We start from the raw sequence: 26,112 nt of genomic DNA, 5'->3' as shown, positions 1-26,112 counted from the left end.
CTTTATCCTGCGTGCAGCTTACCTCTGTTCGCTCGCTCTGTATTCGATGGAAACACGCATGGTTGGTGTTTGTCACCCCCATCGACTCGACCCAATCATTCAGCTATGTACGTACTTACGTTTCTTTGTCGCGCGATGTACAAGTTTCTTGAAAAACTACCGTACATCGCGAACTTTGCCGAAGCAAATGGGGTAGAGCGTTGGTCCAACTTCACGTTCGTTCGTGTTGCTCAAAACGCGTTCGTTTAACACCATTTTAACGTCCTTCGATCAAGTTGCTGGTGTTAGGACGCGTCGTTCGAACGAAGACTCGGGACAAAAATCAAAATTCGCGGGCCACGCGTTCTCCCGTTCGACGAGCCGCGTACATTTTATGCCACGATACAAAAAAAAAAAAGAGAACGTTGGTCGTTGGAAGAAAAATTTTACAAATAGAAGGAAAATGGAGAATATGGATCGCACAGATAACGAGGAAAGTGGATTTGTTGGAAATACCAATCGGACGCGCTGATTTTTCACAGCGTATCGAAAACACGCGCGTCTTTTAATTTTCGCGCGAACAAACAGCAGGTGATAAACCTGATGATAAACGTTAAAAGCTTCAGCGGATAGACGCAAGTTCCGCGGCGCGAATAAATGCGTCGCCGAGGGATATAGATTATAAATGGGGGACAAAATGGATGAAACGGAACGAATTTCACGATTTTTTTCGGTGACCGCTCCCACCGAAAACTGAATTCCCCTCGCCGCCCGTTCATTTAACAAACTCGTGCGTACTTTTTTTTCACTATGGTTCCATTTATTTTGTATATGACAGCAGTACGATCTGCTTCGTTTCTTCTTATAACAAGAAAAAAAAAAAGACGAAAAACATTAATACTTCCTCTTTGTCGTCATACTGTCTGGAAAATCGCTTGTATAATTACAACTCGACACGCTTTCGATATATAAACAAAAAGAAAAAAAAGGAAAGGAGACGAAGAACAAAAAACGAAAGAGAGAAAATAAAATGAAACACACGCTGCTGCTTTCTTTCGCCGTTTCAAAACACACGCGTGTTGAACCAAGCGATCGTCGCTCGTTCACGTAGATATTTTTGTTTTAAGATCTCTGCCCTTAAGTTACGCTGGCCGCAGCCTTAATCTTAAGCAACGATTTTTCGATATCTTTTACACACTAAAGGTTATCCCTCTTTCTCTCTCTATCTATCTATTTCTCTCTCTCTCTCTCACACACACTCACTCACTCACTCACTTTCATATTCATTCTGCCGTCTAGTGCTCGATCGAATTCTTACGTAATATGTATATCTGTATAATATAATAGTATATTCTCTTTGAAAAGTACATAATAAACCGTAAGCTGAATTTTGATTGGTACAATAAGTCTGAGATGATTTGTTCAACGAATCGAGCACCATGATCGCGATTCAAACGAGAAAGGACATCTAGAACCGTGAATTTCATTAAACGAAATGTCCGTCGAAACGATGTGAAATGATCATCATACGTCATTCAATGCGCTGATCTGATTGTACTTGTTCGTTCTCCCTTTCGATCCGCTTAACATACAGGGTAAGTACACGAGTGAAGCACAACATCGTCGGGTTCTTCCGATCGTACACGGATCCCGGTGATCGTTGTATGCTTGATTCGCAAACATCAGAATGGCGTTTCGATCGCGAAACGCTTGTTCCTGGCTCGAACACGTTCTACATCTACTACGCTGTATTGTCACTATGTTAATAAAGCACTGTTACTTCGATCATCGGGTGTAAATTTTGATCGTAGGCCTTCTTTCGATCGCTCCTTTCGAGATAAATTAAGTACTCTGCGTGGACAACGTCGTTGAAAATCCTCGTACGATCACGCAGGCGCGAGAACGCGTTTCAAGTCTTACTCCTAGATATTAATATTTAGCTGAAGTTGGAAGATACTTTACTTCGTAATAGAGAGATAAAATTTGACAATGATTATTATTAACATTTTAGACAGGTGGAAAAAGTTGATACCGTCAAGTTCTACGAAAAATTGTTATCGTCGCGCCGCGTGTTAAACGTGACCATTCAGGTGGTAAGCCTCGAGGGCAGCCGATGGAATCTTATCGCTAAGTATACCAAGTATGAAGGCACAAGTTCAAGGAAAGTATCTGTCGCGAAGTTCGACCACGGAAATCCAACCACCGCACCGGATGGACGACTTGCCGACATCCGGGAACGCCTCTCCACGCGAACGATACGCTCCTCCTCCGCTAAAACCATCCAACTTTACAAAGATTTCACGTAGTACATCCTTTTGATTCCTTACGAATCGGTGAATCGATCCGAGCCATTTCAAAACTCAACTAGCTATCCGTCTGTCACGACTTTGCTCGTCTTCTTATTCCTGATTTAAATTCAACCTAAGCCCTCCCAGTTCTCTGTTTCCTCCTTTTCCCATCGCGTTCTCTATTTCTAACTATCGCGTTTTTCTTTTTTTTTTTTTTTTTTAGTTGAACACGGAACACGGTTGCTGTTAAGGCACGAAAATTCAACGATTTCTAGTAACGTTCGCCCGATTGACGCAATTGACACGTTGTCCCGTGGATGAATTCGTGTTTTGCGAGCAAGGCAGAGAAAAGAGCGGGATGTATCGCGACGATACGTTCATACATTTTTCATACGTTTGGACGTAGCCCGAAGATTATCGAAGTGGAGGAGGACATCGTCGAGTCGTGCGCGATGTGCCATTTTTCGAAACACCTGTCGCCTCTTGCTCGTCTCTGTCGATGTTGATCAACCCCATAAGTCGATGCGAATATCTTCCTCTCTATCCCACTTTCTCCTTAATTCAATGCACGCGTCTGACTCGCGCGTTTCTTCCATTTCTATCGTATTTATACTGCTATCCTATATAGGAATTCAACAAACGCCTTCACGGTTTCTTTCGGATGGCTAGTTTGGTATTCCTGGCCAACAACGAATCGTTCAGGGGATCGTTCGAGGCCATGCATCGAATCTGATCGCGACTACGTGCCATTCTACGGAATCTTCTCCGTTCGAATGGATCGAGGACTATTGCGTTACTGCGATCTCGCGAGCTTCGCATCGTAAAGGCTATGTAAAAAGAACGAAGACGAAGGAACGGGAATATCGTTTTGGAAAATACAGGCGTAATGTCGATTACGTGTTATCGACAGCGACGCGTTTTATCGTTCGCGCCGTGGTGATTGTTGTTGCGTAACGCGCGAATCGAAAGATCGCTGGTAATCCATCCGACGCGTTTGCGCTACGATTATTCGCTGCTGCGACGCGAAGATCTGTTCCCTGTATCGAAGTTTCGCGTTTCTTGGATCCGTGGCTCGTTCTCTTTTAGGTTGGGCGCGAGAACCGGCATGTAGAAGAGCAAGCACCGTGAAAACGCGAGTGTTTCGACGTCTAATGCACGAACAAAATATCGACGAGACAGCTAATGATATTCAGAGTTAGCTACGAACATCCTCTTCCTTCGAGTTCCTTTTATTTGCCATGTAAAATTGATTCTTAGCAATATCGAGGCACACGAAGAAATTGAAAATACGTATAAATAAAATTGTAAGAAAACTATCGTTGAAAGTCTATGACAAAGTTAAGGGCCAGCTGAGAAGATAAAAGAAGCGTTTGCCGATGTGAAAATTTACGAAAGCTCCGATACGCGTGTCCGTGGACTTTCGTCCGGCGAGTCAATAAAATCTTTGCTATTCTTGTTGCCTTGCTGGAGTTCCTCCATTTCTTACTGCTAACTTCTGACCTACAGGCCTCACACGCCTCCACTGAAACTACTGTCTGCTTCGTCGTTGGGCTGTTTCGCCTCCGAAGCAAGGAGCGTCGATGAGACGCGACTTCACCTTCGTCTCTACTCTATCGCGCTTTCTTGAAGAGTATGCAGATGAGAGTACAGGCCATCCGCTGAAAGCAAATCGTCGTGAGTACCCATCTCCGCGACAGTTCCTTTCTCTAACACGCAGATCACATCGGCGTTTCTTATAGTTGCCAAACGATGCGCTATGGTGATGCACGTCCTGCCCTCCATGGCCTTGTCCAATGCCGCTTGCACGACCTATACAAAATTATCGTTGAATAATAATTTGATTAACTTATCAAACATCTAAGTTACAGTACCGTGCAAAAGTCTTCAATTGTCTATCAAACGCAAATGTTTGACTTTTATCGATGAATAGGGAGGTATTTGATGTTTTAATTTTACGTTTATTTGTCGGAAAGCAATAAATCGAAAAAATAACGTTTGTGTCAAACGATATCGATTAACGAAAAGATGTTTCGAAAATACTGTCAAATAATTATTTTGTATTCAATTCTTAATGTTCATTTATTTCTAGTTCAAACATTCGACCAACTATTTCCAAAAGCTAATAACTTTTACACGATACTGTGTTTTGATTTTTCAATAAATTTATCAACAAGTTCAATGAATTTCTGATCAAGATTAATATGTATTAGGTCGCCCGAAAAGTTTCTTTCGTTTTATAAGGAAATAATGGATGCACAACATTTGTCGTTTTATATTATTTTATCGAATTACGTATGATCCATTTTGTTCTATCAAGATAAAGATCACGACGTTTGGCAGATTAGGTTTTATGTTTGTATAAAGATACATCGTTGTAAAACACGTGTCTGTGAAAGAAAGACACTTTTCCGACAACCTAATATATTATCTCTGAAGACCAAATAGATAACGAAAAGACGTGGTTTCTAAGGATTTCTGATCGTATAAACAACGCGTACAATGGAACCTAAATGAAACCTATTTTCCTATGGAGAATGGCGCACCAAAGAGGAAAACACGGTAGTCAGTAAGCAGCCGCGAAACAATAATTGCCATGAAATTCGTTCGGCACGGGCGAACCGCTTTCCGTCCGCGTGGACAACAATCGAACTCCCTCTCACCGGTTCAGGGTATTTCCGATTGTTACCATAGATAATACTGTTGGATTGTCCTCGATTGTTGGCGATTTTGAGAGGACCGCCACGCTACCGCCAACCTAGAATAATCGATCTTCGTGGCTCTGAAAATTAAGCGTCGAATCGAGATAATCGTTCGACAGCCTTTCGAACAACAATCGCGTTTCGGAATACATCAGCGACGAAAAATACAACAAGCGACGAAAGACACATTGGATAAATCACCTTAAACTAAACTGCGAATATTTACGCATTTGTGAGAAATTTTACAATGCAACAATATATAGAATGCATATAACATGCAAAAGTATCGGATTAAGCAAAAGAGTCTGTTGTTTCTGCCCTTCGTGTTGATTTAACCGAAATATTTATCGATTAGCCTCGAATATAATATTCACTGTTACTTATCCTTGTCTCTCGTCCATCTCTGACAATCTATCTATTCTGTCTATTGTCGATATTAAACATTTTATAAAGATGTGCTTTATTGATAAAAATGTTAATTTCTTCGACAATCTCGTCTCGCTTTTTCGTAGCTTATGTTTCGACTATTAAGACACGTAACGTATAAATTTGCAAATACGTAAGTAAAATCTGATAGAACTTTCCGACCGATTTAATGTACAAAATATCCGAAATAAAGTACTCGTTACAACATTCAGTGTGCAAAACAATTCTCTGTTTAAATTCCATTTCTTTGCTTACGTTCGTAAGAAAAATTTGGTAGAAAGTCTGGCGAAAAAGATCTCCAGTGATAACATTCGCGCATGCAAATTCTGTTCCGCCTTTCTTTATCGTTTTTTCTGTTTTCCTTCATTCGCATCCGTGTATAGGTGATGGAAGGCTGTTTTTTAACTGTACGGATTATCAACAGAGAAAACGAACAGCAAGATATAATATCGTTGTAATGAGATACGATGGCTGAAGCAACGTTTCAATCGTTTACGGTGCCCGAAAACATATGAATTTTAATTTCGGAAAAATTAGCATGTAAAGTATGTCCGTCGCATTGCGTGATGCAGTACGACGGGAGAAACATGGCTGCGGCGTATCTTCCTTCTTTTTTTTTTTTTTTTCGTCGACTTTGGCTCGCGCGTTTTTTTTACTCGTATTGTTCATTAAAATCCATCAGGTTCCATTAATATTCATCAGCCGGTGCGGTATACTCGTAACACTAGCGTTAGTTTACGTTGCTTAACCTCCGCTGTTATTCACATTCGTCGTTCATGGTAACAAACTATTTTGCTGTGCCTTTGGTGCTAGATTCTCATTAAACATCGAAAACCCACGGCTGACATAAACGAGAAAATTTCGCGCGCAAACTTGTCCTGTGCCAGCTTCGTGTAACGTTTTAAGAGATTATTTAGACATCATGTTGCGAGATAAACTTTGCTAATATAAAGTATCCGCTTTAGATTAGCATCATGGTTAATGTAGTAATATTTATGTAACCTACTTATTCGGTAATACGACACAAGAAATTCCGAAGCAATTAGTTATCTCGAGCAACGAATAAATTAAACATTAAACAACACCATCTCTGAGTTTACGTTTCCTTTGCAAATTTTTCATAAGTATTATCTTCGGCCAGGTTACGAAGACGCATAAGCTACATCCAAAGGAGAATTTTCAGATGCTTTTATTCAAGAACGAAGGTGGATTGTTGTTCAAAAGATATTAACGACGAACGGAAATGATAACTGGGCTGTGAATTTTTATTGGAAATTTCAATTTCTTGTCAATTTGATAAACCGTGTTTTCCTTAGTAACCTCGAAATATTGACCCTCGAGGGTCTAAAGATGCAAATATAGTCACATAATACGCAAAGCAATATAAAATATTCAAAGTAGAATACTTGTTATAACATTTAATAAATATCGCAATTTGCATCTCTTCTTTTTTAATTGTATTCGTAAAAATGTGATGTTGCATAATAATTCGTTGTCTAATGATAACGAACATCTGTATAAAATTTCTCAAACGTAATCGTACTGGTTCGATCATACAAAATTCCTGGTGGAACGTCGCGTTAGACAATGACGACGAAAAATGGCCCATCAAGTTACGGGGCTGTTAATTGGTCACGAGGACGAAACAATGCAGCGCGGTGGTAGCGAGACTGGAACGCGAGGCTTTTGTCCTCGTGAGAATTCCTCGCACTTCTTCTGCCTCTCTAGAGGAAGGTTGGTCATTTTTTTCGCCGGCTTTCTGCTTCTGTCCGCGACTAAAAAGCGCCACCGCGTTCCATCGCGTATTATATTACTGAATGGGCGCCGCATCTACTTCAGCCTGATTTCACGACCCATTTTCTCGGTTTGCCTGCGGTGTTTCTCGCCACCATCTCGACGACGGTTTTCGTCCACGGTATTTCTCGTTTAAGCGATTCGCGGAAATACTTTAGAAGAGGATGAACATGCACTATGCATGCGGTAGACGAGAATTGTTGAGACAACGAGGAGACGATTTTAAACGAGCAAACTTACCTTCTCGCTCTGTGTGTCGAGAGCAGATGTAGCCTCGTCCAGAAGTAGAATTCGAGGATTCCTGACCAAGGCACGCGCGATCGCGATACGTTGCTTCTGTCCTCCGGAGAGCTGTGTTCCCTTAGAACCTAACCTAGTGTCGTATCCCTGTAACCAAGATCGAATAACGTGTTGTTGCATTGTTTAATATGCAACTTTCTATCGAAACGATTCAAATTTCCATTGGAATTATTTTGTGTTACGTTGCATAATGTAAAAGTTTCGTTAATTAGTTGGTGTTATCGCGATCGCGTGATTCGAGAAAGTATTGACGTTTCAGTTATATGGAGAACTTTCGTGAATGTGTTACGCGTGTTATACAAAACTTTTAGAAACTTCATTAACGCTGTAATGAGACACGTTTATTGTCGCCTTGGTAAAGTTTGAAACAAACCCGAAAATGTACACGCGAGTTAGAAACGATAGTTTGCAAACACAGGATTCGCGTTCAAGTCTCGCTGGGTACTAAGGCTTATTAATTAATACAATGAATATTATACTATTTTTGTGGGTTATATATTTCCAATATATATGTTGTAAGTTTCTTTCTTTATATATATTTTCATATTCGCTTCAAATTCGACCAACATAATTATGATAGCTACGATGTTTCATCAAAGTACTAACGAAACTTCAACATATAATATATTTAGAAAATAGGACTAGAAGAGGTGAGAAAAGGAGGGACGTAGATAGAAACAGGAGAGATAGAAACTACAGAAACATAGTCAAAGAAAAATTGCCAAAGTACTTAGAAGGGAGGATGAAGTGGAAGGACAGAGGAATACTGACAAGATTCAGATGCGGAAACGAGACCAAAGCAAGGGAATACTGGAAAAAAAGAGGGGGGAAAAGATGCAGAGGAAAAGAAGAAGACCTAGGACATGTAATAGAAGAATGTGAAATAACGGGAGGACCAAAGGACATAGGAAAAACGCTAAACGAGACTGGAGAAGGTTTAGCAGAGCTGAAAGCAATAATAGAGAAGAGAAGGGCAAACGACAAGAAGGAGGCACAGCAAGGAGGCTAAAGACCAAAGTTGCAATAGTTTTTAGTCGTTAGTTGCTAATTTATAGTTCCTAATTTTTAGTTTTTAGAGGTAGAATAAGTAAAGTGCAATAGAATAGGGTGGAAAAGAGGAGAGGTAGACATATAAGAAGAGAAATAGACATAAGAGATATAAAACCGAAAGTTCGTCCAAAGTCGAAATTCACGGACGAAGCAATAATAAATAAATAATAAATAATAATATTTATAAAATACATTCATTGTAAATCTTCAAATCGCTGTACGTAAAAATATATTTCCTTTGGTAAACGATCAACTAAGACCTTAATCCACGGCCAATGAACGAAGCACTACTGTGTTTGTCTTCTCTGAACAGCTAAGCTCCGAGAATACCAATATCAAACAAGAATTGTGCTACTCACTAGTGGTAGAGAGCTGACAAAGCTATGTATGTTGGACTTCTTAGCGGCTTCTATGATTTCCTCCATCGTTACAGTTCGGGAGTTGTCCCCATAAGCAATATTCTGTGCGATCGTTTTATCGAAAAGTACTGGTTCTTGACCGACCACACCAAGCTGAGATCTCAGATTGCGCAACGAAACCGACGAGATGTCACGCCTGTCCATTGTCACGGTACCAGAAATCGGATCGTACAATCGTTGCAACAATTGGATGCAGGTGGATTTGCCACAACCACTTTGGCCTACCAGGGCGACCATCTGGCCCGGTTTCACGATTAGATTCAAGCCTTGTAAAATTTGCATCTCAGGCCTTGTCGGATAATGGAACTCGACTTTCGAAAATTGAATCAAGCCGTCCGCTTTCTGAAATTATACAAATTTCTGATTCTAGATAGGTCTTTTACTCTAATCGAATGTAAAGTGAAAAAAAAATGAAAATTCTTGAAAGATAATAACTGTTTCAAAAGCCTGTCTCGCCTCTCAATTATACTGCACTTTTAAAAATAAAGTTCCCAAACTTTTCTTTATCTAATTCTATTACGCGATATCCGATATGATAAACTGCTTGTTCAATGTTTAACCAGTGATGTATTTACGTTGACACGGTTCTATTAAATAAAGTTATAGCGTGAAAGAATATGCGTTTTATGTTAAAACTGGAAAACATGAAACGAGGTTCCTATCTCCAGTCGAATCTCGTACACTTTCGCCACGTGCGATCAAATGAGAAAATGAAATTATGCATGCAAAATGTCTATGTAAATATCGAAATTTAAATCTAAATCTAAACGTTATTTATAAATTCGAATATCGCTATATTAATTCGTTGCATTACGTTTGTATCAGATAGAAACAAGAATGCATTATAAATATTTGCTAATCAATCGAATTATACGTGGCAGTCGCTTGAGTAGGATAAATCCGAAACATCGTATCGTTTATTTCGTATCGCTTCATTAAACGGTTTGGAATTCTAGAGGGATAATCGCAACCCCAATCAAACAGAGTTTCCCGTTTTGAGTGTAATTAACGTGCATAGCCGGAGGCGTTGCTGTCGGTACGTCATAAATTCGTCGCTTTGCTAAACAGCCGTAATGAAACCTGTCGAAACGAGACATTTGGCCAGCTTTGCCAATCTTTCTCTATACTTTACACGTTGTGTTTACTTTCTTCCTGATAAACTCGCAAAGTAATTGAACTACGTTGTTTCAACCACAGCGATATAATTGATCAAACACCTTATTACTCAATACATCCAACAACGCAACATTAACTACGATAAGATAAAGCTTCCTATTTATAATCTCTTATCAATATCGCGCAATCGGAGTTATAAGCTGACTTATAAATCGTGCACTCACCCAATCCAGATCTTTGTCTTCCGAACCCGGTGGCGAGGTGATCTCCGGAACTCTGTCTAGAAGCTTGAATATCCTTCCGGCCGAAATTTTCGCGGTATTAAAATTGGGAGCGAAGGCAAGGGCTTGTCCCAACATCCAGGATCCAAAGATCAACGCTTCCGACACTTTGATCACGTTCTCGTACCTCAAACCTTCGGTAGCCACCAAAGCACCACCATAATAGAGACTCAAGGCATAACCGAAGAATGGTATGGTCTGACCGCACGAGAATACCAATCCCCTCAGTCTATTTCTAATTCTTGTCGCTTTAGCCACGAGATCCAGTTCCACACAATAACGCTGCAAGAAGGCTTCCTCTTTCCCAAGACTGGCTACAGTTCGAATGTTCGAGATTGCCTCTATGGCGATTCTCGTCGCGGCCTCCATCTTCTTCTTTTCTTGCAGACCTTGGCCACTCATCACTCTCGCCTCGAAGAAGACTGCACCCAGCACCAAAGGTATCGAGACGACGGATACTAACGTCATCTTCCAGGTATAATACATGGATAATCCGATTCCAAGGACTAAGGTCGACAGAGCCTGAAGAATCGCACCGACACGTGTCCCCGTTGCACCCTGAACAGCACCGGCGTCTGTGGATAATCTGGCGCAAAGGGCACCCACGCTATTCGTATCCTCGTCGTACCAGCCCATTTCCTGTCGCAACATCGCGGTGAACGCCATTTTTCTAATCCTCGCGGTCATACGCACACCGGCCAATCCGAACATATACATTTGTAGGAAGGTACCAAGGCCCGTAACAACTCCGACCACTAGGAAGAGAATCGAGAACTTGACACTCTCGTGGCGTACTTCTTCGTCATCCTGAAGACCCAATACAGAGTACACTTCACCAAAGAGAACAGCGAATGCTGGGAACGAGGCGCCCACCATGCCTGCTGCTAAACACCCTGAAACATGGCAATTTTGTTCATTAGTTTCGTTCAGTAGAACTCCTTGAATTGATAAAATTGTACGATTTATGATAGGCGAGGCATCCGATGAAGAGATGGATTATTTTTGTTGTTAGGTATTCTGAAGTATTGAAATGTAATTTCTCTTGATAAATGTGTTAGGATTGCAGAAGCTATAGAAGTTAAAAGGATTTTATCAATCCATGGAGAGAGATTGATCGTTTTTATTGTTGGACATCTTGAGATATGGGAATTTCTTCTTCTTTGTCGACTTTGTTGAGATTGGAGAAATTGTATGATGTAGAAAATTTTTGTTAATAGACAGATAGATTGATTGTTTCTCGTGTTAGATACCCTGAAGTATAGAGATTTCTGTTTTTCTGTCGATAAATCTGTAAGAGTTGTATGGCCTAGAAGAATTATATTCATCGGTGGAGAGACTGATCCATTTTCTCGTTGAAGATGTACGAGTGAATGGTTAAATGAATAGTAATCGAGCTAACTATACCGATCAAATTGTAAGGCCATTCCGGTTTATTGAGCCCGAATATCCTCATCATTGGCGCGTCGTACGGCTTCTCGTGTTCCTCCAGTTGATTCTCCGAGCACTCAGATGCGCCGGCTAACGACAACCGATGAGAGTGCATCGACAGAGTGGAGAATTGCCTCTTCAACGGTGGTTTCTGCTTCGGTATGGCTGCGGTGACCGTCTTTGCGGCTGATGCCGTCGCTTTCGCTGGAAATTCAATCGACACGAAAGCGTAACATCATGCCGTCCGATGTTAAGAGAAGAAAAATATTACAGTTTTATTATCTTAAACTCTGGGACGCTCCCATCGCTCTCAATAATACGTGAAAGTCTATAAAACAAGCTCTTCCTTTTTTTTTTTTTTTTTTGCATTATCTGAAGATCAAGTAACGATATTTAAATTATAAACCAGTCACGATAATATCGCAACGAGACTATACAATTACAACGTTGATACTTTCTTTTTAATTCTTTTTTGGTGAAACTCTAAAAAATGAAAAAAATACTTAGTTACTCGAGCAACAGTAATACGTTATATAATACGTCTATACATTAAAATCCTATTTATACGAATCGTACTTATTCGAACGAAATTTTAGTTGGCGATTAGATAAACTTCTGCTTGTTGAATTTATTTATTTGAACATGAATTCCTATTATATGAACGAGAAGTAACAGATGGTGGGAGAGAACGAATGAACTCTAATTATAGAAACTCTAATCCAGTTATATGAACTTCACCTATACAAACTATTTTGCCCCGAAAATTTCATACATAAAAGCAATTACCTCTAGCAGTGGCACTGGCGTCAGCAGAGACCAATCCGTAATAATGATTTTTCAAGGCGAGCAGTTCCTCGTGCGTACCCTGTTCAACCACCTGACCCTCCTTTATAAACACTATCCTATCAGCATTTGTTATTGTCGACAGCCTGTGAGTGACGACGATCGTTGTTCTACCCTTTGACGCCGCGTCCAAAGCTCTTTGCACAGTGTTTTCGCTATGAACGTCCAGAGCAGACGTAGCTTCATCCAATAAAAGTATAGCCGGTCGTCTAACCAGAGCTCGAGCAATCGCGATCCTTTGTTTCTGTCCACCGGACATTTGCGATCCTCTCTCTCCCACGGGACTATCGTAGGCCTAGAACGAAGACCGTTGATAAAGATTCTTTGATTATTTGACAAGAGTTAATCAATGTGGACATTTTGACAACTTGAAATTTTAATTAACATGTGGAGGATAGATACTGATGTTTAATCAAGAATAAAGATTAATGGATATTTAAATGAAACAAGTTTTAGGTATAATCATGTTCGTTGATAATTATTAGGAGAACACCGTCCGCAAGTAATTTGCCTATTCGATTGCCATACTCGTGGAATTTAATTAACGAAATTACGACGTGACACGTCTACAGTGTGTACGTACCGTGTTGAGATTTAATAAATTTACGAGGTACATCACTTCGCGTACTACAAGTTAAGTCGAGAACAGCAGGAAAATATTTGGTGTTTTATTTAAATACGCATAAAATACTTAATACGATTCAATAACAAACTACATGCCGTATACTAATTTCTAATTGAATATATGTATATTGTGAATACGTTTACAATTACTTATTTTATGATTTCTCGTGATAGTCCCGTTAGAAGTGAAATTTCAAAATGCTTCATAAAACACGTGGATATAAAAGTTTTCCATGGTGAATTTTAATATATATACACTGAGCAAAGTATTCGAAAATAGATTTTCCTGTGAATAAATAAACAATGTATTTAAAAAAATCACAATGCTAATACCGTGTGTGCCGACGTAGTTTGCGTAACTGTCTAATATATCTGATCTCGTAACCAAAGCTTCCATTCATATAAAACCCAATATTGTTCGTCCATCAACGTGCGTGCAGCAAACGGTGCTCGGTTTTCCCGGGTAAAATTTCACGTGCACGATCGTGCCGCATCGATCCGTAAAATAAACTGCCTGGCCTGCACCATAAACTGGAAAATGTCTGGTCCACTTGTTTCCGCGGATCGTTACGGTTCTAAACGCGTCGCGAGACACAACGGATAAAGGCCAAACACACGCGATACACATTCACGACGGTATATACCGATGGGACCGCGGATGAAACCATCGCGAGCGTCGAATACACCTACCGATAATTCGGTAATAAACGCCTAATCGTTGACGCAGCCGTAATCTGGGATACCGTTATTTGCCCGGGCACGGTTTAACGGGTGTTTTATCGTCTGTTTGCACGCGTGTTTCGCGGCTTGTCGCTCACACCTGAGACTATTGTTAGCGCGTTACAACGAGCCGAATTTGTTGAGGGTCAACATGATCTCGATATGCAATAGAATAACTGATAATAGACATTGTTCGATTCTCATAATTTGTCAAACTATTAGATTGTAATATATGAATTATCTACAATAGAACTACGTTTATCCGCATCTCGTTTATGTAAAGAAATTCAGACCCGAGTTCAGATATACGAACTCCTAAGCGAGCCTCTATTATCCGAACTGAGTATTTCCTAAGACTCACTGGTACATTAGGTTGTCCGAAAAGTTTCTTTCATTTTATGAGGAAATAATAGACGCACAACGTTTTATATTATTTTGTCGAATTACGTACGATCCATTTTGTTCTGTTGAGATAAATACCGCGACATTTTACAGACTTGGTTTCACGTTTGTACGAAGGTGCATTGTTGTAGAAAACACGTTTGCGAAAGAAAGACACTTCCCGGACAACCTAATATTTCGTCCTTACGTAATTTTTCCAGAATATTTGCCGTGTAATACGGACATGTGTACATGGTGTAATATTCAGTTACAAGGTAGGAAATATTTAATTTTTAATAAGAATAAAAATCGTAATGAAAAGGTCACTTTTCACCATGGCGAAACCAAAAATCCTGTGATCGTGGAAACGAATTAAAGAAGCTCACATAGCCTGACGCCAGTCTCTCGCATCCGAATTTGTAATATTAAGTTGTCTGAAAGGTTTCTTTCGTTTCATAAGATGATAATAGATGAACAACAATTTCTATTTTATATTATTTTATTGAATTAGGTATGATCCATTTCGTTATATTTCCATTATTATGTTCGTGCATAATTCAATAAACTAATATAAAACAAAAAACATTGTGCGTCTATTATTTCTTTATAGAACGAAAGAAACTTTTCGGACAACCTAATAAAGCCTAATTTTATGAGCCTGTGTCATAAAATTATAAAATCGAAATTCTACGAGAAAGGAAAAATTCGCAGTTTCGATCTACGAGAAAGAAGGTTTAGAAGGAGGTTTAGAAATCGAACGTTTCGAATTTGATATTCTTAAGATCAATATAGCATATATGAAGATAATGATGAAACGCAACGCACACTTGTATCAATGTTGTTCAGTCCGTACCATTTTTGCATTTACGTCAGTGTGTTTTGCGTTGTTCAAAATTTGCTCGATAAATTGCGATTAAAAAAGATTACAACAGACAGTCTTCTTGTCGCAGTTTAGTAATTTGCGTAAATGTTTATAAAACTTTCAGAAATATTCAATATTCTAAATCAAACTGTAGAGACACTGATAAGATATTGAAATTTAAAAAATGGAAAATTCAACCGCAATGGCCATTAAGAAAACGTGCCCTTCCTTATCTCCATGATTAGAATCATCACGACTGCGATGATCAACGAGATAGAAGAGATGGACGAGAGGATACGCAAGGACGAGATTAAAATTCCAAGCGAATTCACGGTTCCTGGACATGATTTTAATTAGACGACTCTTTGGTGCCTGGATCCTAGAGATCCATCGGCACGGAAAGAGTACCACATACCAAGAGCAAGAAAATCTTTCGACATAGGTCTATACTATGTGAACGTAACTCCGCACGCCTAGAGGTTCGAGCGACTGGTTGTTGAAAAGTGACCGAATCAATCGGTTCTCCGTCTGTCACGAACCACGAAAAGGGAAACTGAAATTCCGTTGGACCAGAGAAAACGGCAACGGAATGGAAGAATAGGTACGAAGCTACTCACCTCGGGCAGTTTGCTGATGAAGTCGTGAGCGTTCGCTTCCTTCGCGGCTTTGATCATCTGCTCCTCGGTAATGCTGTCATTTCCGTACCGGATATTCTCCCGTATCGTTGTGTCAAAGAGCACCGGTTCCTGGCCGACCACGCCTATGTGCGAACGGAGCCATTGAACGTTCAACTTCGCCACGTCCACACCGTCCAGTAAAACCTGTTCGAACAGAGAGATCGACGCGTGATCGTTGTGAGAATTGTCTTTGACATTGACCAATGGTGGTCCAGGAGGAACAGGACCACGACGATGCGATGCGAAGAGAAAGATAAGGGCGATCGTTCAACGTCGTTGTCGGCCGTTTTCCTCGGATGAGCGAATTTTAGGCGAAAGCCCCTTTTATCGGCTACGGCGCAACAATGCTATGGAAAATGTAAGTGGAAGGGAAAAGGAGTTCAAGAGCCAGCTCGAAAACATTATGCCAAATATACGGCGTAATATTTTTGGCAGGAGAAACTGCGACGGATGCAGAAACACGAGAAAATTTTACTAGTGAGAGAACTCAGCCGCCGCGAGAAACGCTTCAAACTTGTTCCCTAAAATTCCCATCGCCGCGTTCACGAATACAGATGTAATAATGGAATATATTCACGGTCGGGATATTGTTAACTCGGAACGCACTTAACAAATTCACCCTCGCGAGTCACGCTTGCCTGGATACCGTGGAATTTAATCGAGTTGGAATTCGATGCTACGAAACGGGAATGTTTCTGTATTTTATTCCGAGCGTCTCGTGAAATCTTCATGCGAGATAAAAATTTCGATCGTCTTATTGGCATAGGAAAAGTTCTATCGTTTTGAACAATAATTCTAGCAAGAACGAACGATAATGCTCTTCTGAACGATATACGCGAAAACCGTAATTGCGCGTACATCGAGCTCTCGACGCTCACCATTGTGACTTTGACCGAGAGAAAAACTTCATCGGGTTAATCAGCGAACTCATCGCTTAACCGTGCTCGTTGCGCAACGTCTGCATAAAAATATCGCCAGTTTCTACATTTTAATAAACTACTCCCGTTCCCTCGGTAAACAAACAAATTGAGGAGACGAGTCTACGATTCTCGTGGGATGGAAAATTCATGGCTACCGACCGTGGACATAAAATTACTCTGGGAAACTAAATTATACGGATTAATACGAATAATAAAAATACGAATTATTATTATTATTATTTAATTAACGCGACAGCGAAAGTACCAGCTCGTTACAGTTTTCTAAATTAACAAGGGGAAATCTGATACGAGATATCATTAACGGAAGGCGCCAGCGCAACGGTTCCTATCTCAACAGCCCCGCGATATAATTTTTTAATCGCAATTATAAAAATTTAATATGCAGTTTTTTTATTCTTTAGTTCTTTTCTTCGTCTCTTACTTTTTTCTTTTTTTTTTCTTTTTTTTTTTATCAGCTGTGTAATAAGCACGTTTCGCAGTTCTCCAATTTTCACTGACGCTACGCTTCTTCAATATCGTTCCCGTTTCAACACACACAAATGGAATGTTTCAAGGAAATCTTGAACACAGAATTGAAACGTACAAATTACGCGTATCAATTATATATTCCTTAAATTTGAGCGTCCTTTAAACAATAAAAAAGTTTAACTCAAAGTAAAATGAAGAGAGAAATGCGAACGATCTAATCGCACGATCCAAACCGTTGTTTGATCCAGCGATTCTCTACCTCCGTTTTGCTTCTCGCGCAAACACAAATTTTTCTTTTTACTTGCCTGTCCCTTATGAGGATCGTAGAGACGTTGGATGAGCTGGAGACAAGTAGACTTGCCACAGCCGGACCCGCCGACGAGTGCCACGGTCTCGCCCCGATTGATCTTCAGATTCAAACCTTGCAACACCTTCACGTCCTTTCTAGCGGGATACTGGAAGTGTACGTTCTTGAACTCGATCTCACCATTGACGGATGGAAGCTTCTGACCATCCTTGCTCAAGCTATCGATCGTTGGCACGCGATCAAGCACTTGGAAAATCGCCGCGGCTGAACCACGCGCCACCGCGAACGCTTCGAGATGCGGCGATGTCAGACCCATGTTCTGAGCGCCAGCTAGCACACCGAAGAACACGATCACCAACACTGCTGGTGTATACTCCTTCACATCCTTTGGCCTGTCCTCCAGGATCAGCTGAACTCCGTACCTGGCGAACGATAATCGTCAATTTAACATGCGTTCTAATTTTCATCTCGAGAACTTGTCGTGATTTATTGCAGTCGTTCGAGATCTCCTCTTCCTTTTGACAATGAAAGATCACATAGTGTACAAAGATAGAAGGATGACCAGTGAGGTAGCACAGAAACGAAAGGTATCTAATTTCGATGCTCTCAAAGTTACCATTGTTTAACTTTGGCAATACATCTCGGCACGACGACAGAATAGATCGCGTTGCTACAGTGTTTGTGTTATGTTAATGGTTAAAGCTGTTTACATACACCGAAACATGTTACGATACATGCAGCGACTACGAGGTTTCATAGTGCTAGTTGCAATATACGTAAACTTGTATCAGCGTTATTATCTAGTTACGGTTTGCATCGACTCAGACGGGATCAGTGTACCATCTGATCGTATACCACATGTCTAGTCGTATGTAAACGGCTTAAAACTCTTAATCTATTCCCATCCGATTACTTTGATATTCGCATCTCTCACTCTTGGGCTACGGTTACTCTGCGAGTGTGTCTTTCGACGATCTAACTTTTTGACGAATATATCACACGCATTTCGTTCTTCAGATGTTTCCTCGGAACACTTCCCTTTTCCATCGCGCGATCCTATATGATTCGATTTAAGATATAACAATAATAGAAATTCGTGTGCCCCATCCTACGATCGTGCGAGGGAAAATTTGATTTATTCTAACCAAACCTGTGTTCCTTCCCTTAGCCACCATTACGCGCAAACTTTTTCCCTACACTGTACGTAACTCGTCCATTTTCGAAAAGAGGAAACAACAGAAAAAGGAAGAGTTCCAAGGGAAGATCGTTTTATATCGAATTAGAGTAGCCAAGACCGCCACTTTCCATGGCAAACAAAGGAACACCCCTGTCTGATGCTTCCCTTTTAAAGCAAACAACTTTTACTTGAAACACCTCTGACACAATGCGGAAATTACATGGCTGACCCGTTTCTACCCTTCTCGTGCCTGTTTACCCGCGTCAGAAGCGTTTATTCTGAAAATACTCGTATTTCTTTCATCTATGCTATAGTACGCAAACGCATATCCCAAAAAGCGTACAAATATTTTCACACAATCTTAATATAGACATACCAAAACGCTATTGCGTAGCTGATGTATATGATGAACCACATCACGCCACCACCAACTCCGGACCACATTCCACGTCTTATTCCGGTTCTCTCGGCTGGTACTAGTTTCTCAGCGTATCTCTCCACTTCCTTTTCCTCTCCATTGAAGGCGATCACGGTCCTGATGGCGCCTAATACTTCCTCGGCCACTCTACCGGCTTGCCCATAAGCGTTCAACTCCTGAGCTGTTAAGGAGCTCTGAACTTTCGCTACTACGGCAGTGGCTATGACGATGATTGGTGCGCAACTTAGTACCACCAGCGTTAATTTCCAGCCGTATACGAACGATATGATGATGGAGGAGATAAAGGAGACCGTGAGGTACGTGAACACGCCCAGTTTTTCTCCTATGCCTTCCTTCATCTTGTCCAAGTCTCTGCAACGTCATGACAACTTTTGGTTACATTCGTTAATCCATAAAATGCTTAATATTAATATCTGGTAATATCTCGTACCAAGAAGTGAATTATCAATTATATCGAAAAGTAGGTTTCTATCAAAGCACACGTTTACTAAATTTTGTGTGGACAATTTGGTGTTCGGGTACCGGGTTACCCATCAACCGTGAATATTTTGATTGTCCGCGCAAATGCTGCAAAATTAAATTAACGAGACGGCACACAATAAAAATAAAACTGGACTTTGACATATGATCTTCAATTTAAATTTCTCTGGGATGAATTTTCACCCGATTAAGTATTCGAGTCGTGAATAAATTTGTGGAAAATTCTTTCTTCGTCGGCACGTTTGCCAGGCTTCTCGTCGTTGTACAAGGTGACCACCACCGTAATTAGATACGTTCGTATAGTTTGGTGTCGGTTCTATCCAAAGTACCTGACGAAAATAACACGGAACCGCGGGCAACCATTCAGAATGAATTAATTAGAGTTTGCCTTATCTTCGACGATGCAAAGGTCACCTTGCAAAAGCTCGGGGAGTTCAGTTTCAACGAATATTCAATTTAGCTTCTCGCTTGTATCGCGCGACCATATTATCCGCAGTTCCATTATCTCCTCTAATACGATTAAAGAAAACAAGCTGTCAAATAGCGATCGGAAAGCAAACTAAAAATAAAATCTAACGGTGTGTACGTTTTAGCACGATATAAAGAAATGATTCCTCAAACCGTATATATAAATGTCAAGGAGAAGTGTCACTGTGTTCGTGGCATTTATATTTAACGTTGTTCATCCTGCTTCGCGTTCTAGAATATTCGTGAAAATGTTGCGGCGCCACGTTAAGACATTTCCGGGTGATTACACAGCATTTACGGTACAATAACACATACTCGCGAATGTCGTGTAATCACCTTCAACTAAAATCAATATTGTCTCAAATTATGCGAACTTTATTATAATTCCGTCTTACAGTCATACAACGTGAAATAACGTTTTCAAACTGATAACGGCAATATGTAGCGGGAAGTTGCGACACGAGAAACATTTTTACAAAATATGATTTTTATTCCTAACGATGATAGGAAGAAACGAACGAGAACAAGTTGACGCAACTGCGACGAATGTATACGAAATGATTTACGATGATACAATGGATTACGAAAGTATTTGAACGCGTATGATAGACAATTTTTACGTATACATTGTACGTGTTATATAAAACATTTTGGAATTTCATCAGCATTGTAACGTGACATCACTTGTCGTGAGTATATTGATAAAGCTGGAAACCTACCTATATGAAAATGTACACAGCATTATTATTTTTTTGTCAGATATCAAACTGTGCCAATATCTACCGATCGATTCTCATTGCCGTGCTAACTAATGAAATTTCAGAACGTTTTGTACGATACAAACAATATATTCACGAAAGGCTCCAATAAACGTTCGAATACTTTCGTCAGTTACTGTACGTAAAACCTGGCGCATCGTTGCACTCGATATGACAAAGAAAATACAGGAAATCCGTGCCATTCGATGATTGCCATTTAAGACAGGTGTTAAGTCGAGTTTACGTAATAGTCGTTATAAATGCGGACTATGAGCCAAATCGTTTTTAATGCCAATGGGTCTTGTAACTACATCGATATATACGCGTATCACGGTGCTATATTTACGATGCAACGAGATTTATTGTCTCTGCAACAGTGTAAGGTAGCGTGATTCATTCTGTGTTTCAATCGTCTGCTACAAACCGGAAACGCTACCTGGCGACAAGAAGAAAAATTTAGCCACCGTGCAACGTCGAATTTCTTTCATCGAAATTGCACGCGTGTCTATGCAATTATGCGACTTGCGCCACGGATATACTATTGCGGCGAACATTCTCGTCCCGAAATAAACAGATTGCACAAGGAAATGCTCTAGTGGCGACGCTTTAATTGGTCCGTTATGAATCCATCCTTGACTTTTCGATAATTACGCGGTCTGAAACGCAACCGCAAACAGAGATGGACTTTGTATCGGGTAAGGATTTCGATTCTCACGAGCGACCACCTGTTGATGAGCAGAGATCTCGTTCCCTAAACTTTGCTTCTCGCTTCTCCGTTATACATGATCCGCGCTACGTTTATATCCGCGGAACTGGGAGAAATCGAAACCGCAATGTTCGCTTGAAAGCCGGATCGACGTAAGAAAATATGGCTACTCGAGGCTATACATCTCCGGGATATCCTCCATCAACGAGTGAAACGTGTCTATCGTCCGGACAGTTTCCATACGAAAGGAAAGAATAGAATTTTCGAATAAAATGGAATTGATTTGAATTCACAGTTTGAATATTAATTAGCTGTGATTTAAATTTGGATTTTAACGAAACTATTATTTTAAAGTGAATTTTAATGGAAACGAAAGTCTGGCTGTTAAATGTATTTCAAGGTTCAATCTGAGATCTTTTGTGTAAAATCTAATTGCCTTCTTTTAACGAGTTATCGATTAACAGCGAAGTATACTTACTCGGTAATTCTACTGGCGAAGTTGGTCGACGTGTTGGTATCGTACCACGTCATATCCTGTCTAAGAACAGCGCGAAGGAACATCTTACGTACTCGAGCGATTTGTCTAGAAGCAGCGACATTTAATAAATCGACCGTGAACACGGCAAAGAAAAATTGGAAGGTAGATAGCGCCGCGGAGGATACACCAAACGCAACCGAGTCGTCGTACAGAGCGCTCATCCTCGCTTCATATGTTTCATTGGGTCCCCTGCAATCATAATATTTATCTCATAAATACGTTATATTATTCATCGAAAGGAAAGCGTTTTTCTAAATTCTCAATTCGGAGTATCGTTCCGTGGAACAGCATCGACGTGGAAAATTACGGAACTTCGTAGCGATGTACCAAAGTAAACTAGACAGAATAAACTAGGCTATATTCCCCTCGAGCGATCTATTTTCTCGTTAACGTAACGCGTCAGAGGCGAGTCTCGCGTCTCGGTTTCGTGCTAAAAATATGCAATTCAGGTAGTGTAGGCGTGTCTGTCTGAGTACGCCAAGACTTACAAGACCTTTCCTCCTCCGAACCACTTCAATATAAGCGTCGGTGTACTGGATTGATTCTCCGTATTACGATCCACCAGCAATGTGGTGAATTCACCATACTGAATCGTCGAAATAGGGATGCACAGGCCTGTCAAAGTTCCCATGATCAGGCCACCAAGAATCAGCATCAACTCCCCGCATGTTGCAAATCGAAACTGTGAACAGACATAGAGCGATTTTCGTCACTGAGTTTGGTCAAAGCTTTCGCGTACGCCGCGATTAAACTGGAATTCAAAGTTTCGGCGAAGCAGAGAGAACTGAGGGGAAAGTGAGAGAAAAAGGGGTAGCACAGGGGAAGCACCGGTGGGCAACAGCCATGGCAACGGACGTATTTTAATTAATTGCGCGCGAGCATCGACGTTATGTTAATTTTCCGAATGATGGGTTCGCCGGGAATTCGCGAGATTCCGGTGGCGTCGACGGAGCAATTTGTCGCCGAACTAGTCGAAAATTTCAGAAACATATTCTCGAGTGATTTAGTGCCGGCAACTTCTGCCTTTCCGGCAGATTTAACCCCGGGGAAAATTAATGCTGGCCTAACGGTGATTAATGGACGGAGATCTGACTAGTTCTAAACAAAAACAAGCCCGATCGATCGACAGAATCGCGCTCGTTAAGTTTGTCAAAGACAAAGGGACTCGATAGCCAAACCGTTCGGCCGCTAGAAGATCGATTTCGTCGTTTGATTCCAAACTAACACGGTGATATTTCAACTGTAACAGGATGTATGTGGAATGTTTGACAAATGTCGGTGACGTTCTCTGCTTTCTTTGTATTTTATTTCGTTACTTCTTTTTTTTCTTTTGACCGATGATACTTACGAGTTTGAAATAAGGCACTGGTGGCAAGGATTGTTCCGACGCAACCGGCTTCTCCTCCTCCTTCGTTTGAGGTGGCACGAATTCACTGTGGACACAAAGTAATATTGACTTTTAATAAGAACATCTTTAGATACAATTGCTCGTCGATGTGCTGCCCGTTATCCATTCTTCTGCTCTTTGTAGCAGCACGAGAAAATGATCGGTTATGGAAGAGTACTTCCGGATGCAAGAGAAAAACAATTTTCCCGAGAGAAAAGAAGCTTAAGAATCGGTTACGTTTCTTTCTTCTGCCATAGAAATGCAAAGTTCCGATTGTTTAATTTTCAATCCGAGAATACTCTTACAGGATATACTTGCTACAATTAAGAAATCATCATGAATAAATTTATACGATTTTTCCAGTCTCTAGGGCGATCAGGATATCTCCTAATTAATTCCGTAAGTTCCTACAATCATTTTGACTCCCATATTTACTCCTCCTATATTTCTCTTTCTAATTATTTAACAAAATCTCATTCATCTGTAAAAATCTTATTCGTACATTGGATCGCCATTCTCTTGTAGCATATACTGAGTTTCCTCTTTATCCTTCTTCGCATCTTGGAGCGTGTCTGAAATGAAATATACAAGGTTCCGTACACTGTAGATCCTACAGCAATATTTTCATATGCATCAGCAGGGAAGACTTAAATATACGTTCGTCTCCTGTTTATCCGATCGCGAAACCGGACTTCGAATCCGGTATCGCGTCGACGATTGCACCTCTGCGAATGTTTTCACTGATAAACGCATTATTATCGATGAAAAATCATTTAAGATTTTCTTAATTATCTTCGTTAGATATTTCTCAATTTACTATCGGTCAATGCTAGAACTACCACACCAGTGAAATTGACTGGTTTTGCAATTTTATTTTAAAATTTCTACTTCGTGTTATATTTTTTTCCGCAATGATGTAATGACTTTCGCAACGATAACTAAAAGAATAATATAGTGAATTTTACTTTGTTTTTTATGTATTCAAACTGAAAATAATTTGGTATCAAGGCTACTTATACCAATATCAGTCAAAATGACTGGTACCTGTCGAAGTGTAAAAAGGTTTTGCAATCTGTTTATCGAACCCCAATTAACCAGTTTCCTCGTTTCGTACAACTTCCCACACGTTTTTTAAATTTTTACTGCGTATCATTCAATATGACGATATCAGTCATCAGGAAAATTCCGAATCGATCGCTAGATGCTAACACTAGAAATACCACGCCAGTCAAAACGACTGGTTCTACAATTTCATAAATATGTCAACCCCTATTTAGGGATCATGGTCCCAACTGGATTAATAATACCAAAAATATACTACATAACATGGAATTCCTTCTGTAAGAAAGTAATAAGTCGAAAAAAATAAAAATATTCTATTATCGCATATTTTTTAAATAACCAGTCATTTTGACTGGTTGTGGTAGAAATAGCTTCGTGTTAACTATCGGTAGTTCCAGTGTTAATTGCAAATAAACTCGTATCATCGCAATAATTTCGTAGGTTGTTTATACAAATTATTATTTATCCGGACTTGGAGAGTTTCGAATTTCCTGATTCTTTTTCTTTTTTTCCGAGAAGTTCCAGATTTCGAGACCCTATTCCTACTTAAGATCGACTCGACGCTCGTAAACCTAGTTAGCTGAGAATTGTTGCACAAACGTGTAGTTAAAACGTGTGGCGAACTACAGTCGTGAAACCAGTGACGTAAGCGACCGTTCAGTTAATTCAAAGCGCGTTGCTCCTCGACAAACACCGATAACGATCGGCACGCGTTCCTGCTCGTTCAAAATGAATGAAAGAAATCGAGTGGCAAAAATGTTAAAACGCTTCGCGTTCATCGACCAGCAGGATCATTTCCTCTGGGAAACGACTCAATGTGTTTTATAAAACAGCGCACTAACGTCTAAAATACAAATGGAAGTTCCGCGACGAAGAAACCAACAGTTTCTCTCTTTCGCCTGAAACACCCTGACAAACGATCCAACGACTTCAGAGGAAATGGCCCCGCTAAATTGTCCAAGAATCTTTATCCTCTCGCAAATGTTACCCTACGATAATAACTCTTCTTCTTGATCGTTCATCATCATGTTCCTCTTCTAACTCTAACAAATGGTTTTTACAAATTTCTGCGTCGTTATCTCGCATGAATGCGAAATTATCGTCGTCTAATTTCCTTGACAATTTGAATTAACTATTACGTTTCACATGAAACCAGGAAATGTTCTGTTACTTATGATATCTTGAACTACTCGCTCTGGGTTTCACAGAGCCAATAATTTATGAATGCAGAAAATGAAACATAGCAAAGAGAAGCTTTTATATTAGGATTGACTTGAATTAATGTTGAATTCCAGTCGAATGAAACTTAATCCCATTGCTATCGAAGAGTCAAGGTATCCAAGCTTTTCACGATTGTACGAAGATTTAGTAACATGGTTGTTCGGGAATCGATTCCCATTATTTAGCATCGTAATAAACGAGTTAAATGGCACGCTGTATTATACGAGATCATAAATCTGCCGGGAACACTATGTAAATCGTTGGTTGGCGGAT

General features: G+C 40.2%; 1 protein-coding gene across 5 annotated transcripts in view; it reads right to left on the bottom strand.

Annotated features, from left to right (window-relative positions):
• Positions 1-1,307: 1,307 nt before the first annotated feature.
• The window catches only part of LOC117206721 (multidrug resistance protein homolog 49), a 74,573-nt gene continuing 49,768 nt past the window's right edge, over positions 1,308-26,112 (bottom strand). For 3 of the 5 annotated variants that reach the window (XM_033446305.1, XM_033446306.1, XM_033446307.1), the window contains 13 exons: positions 24,059-24,128; positions 23,518-23,602; positions 22,658-22,851; positions 22,110-22,358; positions 19,157-19,570; positions 17,602-18,025; positions 15,828-16,031; positions 12,567-12,918; positions 11,757-11,984; positions 10,296-11,245; positions 8,896-9,297; positions 7,427-7,573; positions 1,308-4,076 (listed from right to left, as the gene is read on the bottom strand). In XM_033446305.1, coding sequence (XP_033302196.1) covers positions 3,873-4,076; positions 7,427-7,573; positions 8,896-9,297; positions 10,296-11,245; positions 11,757-11,984; positions 12,567-12,918; positions 15,828-16,031; positions 17,602-18,025; positions 19,157-19,570; positions 22,110-22,358; positions 22,658-22,851; positions 23,518-23,602; positions 24,059-24,128 — 3,923 coding nt within the window. In that variant the 3' untranslated portion in view covers positions 1,308-3,872. The remainder of the gene's footprint in view (positions 4,077-7,426; positions 7,574-8,895; positions 9,298-10,295; positions 11,246-11,756; positions 11,985-12,566; positions 12,919-15,827; positions 16,032-17,601; positions 18,026-19,156; positions 19,571-22,109; positions 22,359-22,657; positions 22,852-23,517; positions 23,603-24,058; positions 24,129-26,112) is intronic. The other 2 variants (XM_033446308.1, XM_033446310.1) reach the window with 1 other exon arrangement.

This window comes from Bombus bifarius, unplaced genomic scaffold, assembly GCF_011952205.1.
Source record: "Bombus bifarius isolate JDL3187 unplaced genomic scaffold, Bbif_JDL3187 scf7180000008008, whole genome shotgun sequence".
NCBI lineage: Eukaryota > Metazoa > Arthropoda > Insecta > Hymenoptera > Apidae > Bombus > Bombus bifarius.
Note: the sequence above shows the minus strand (reverse complement) of the source record. Positions and strands in the feature narration are given on the sequence as shown.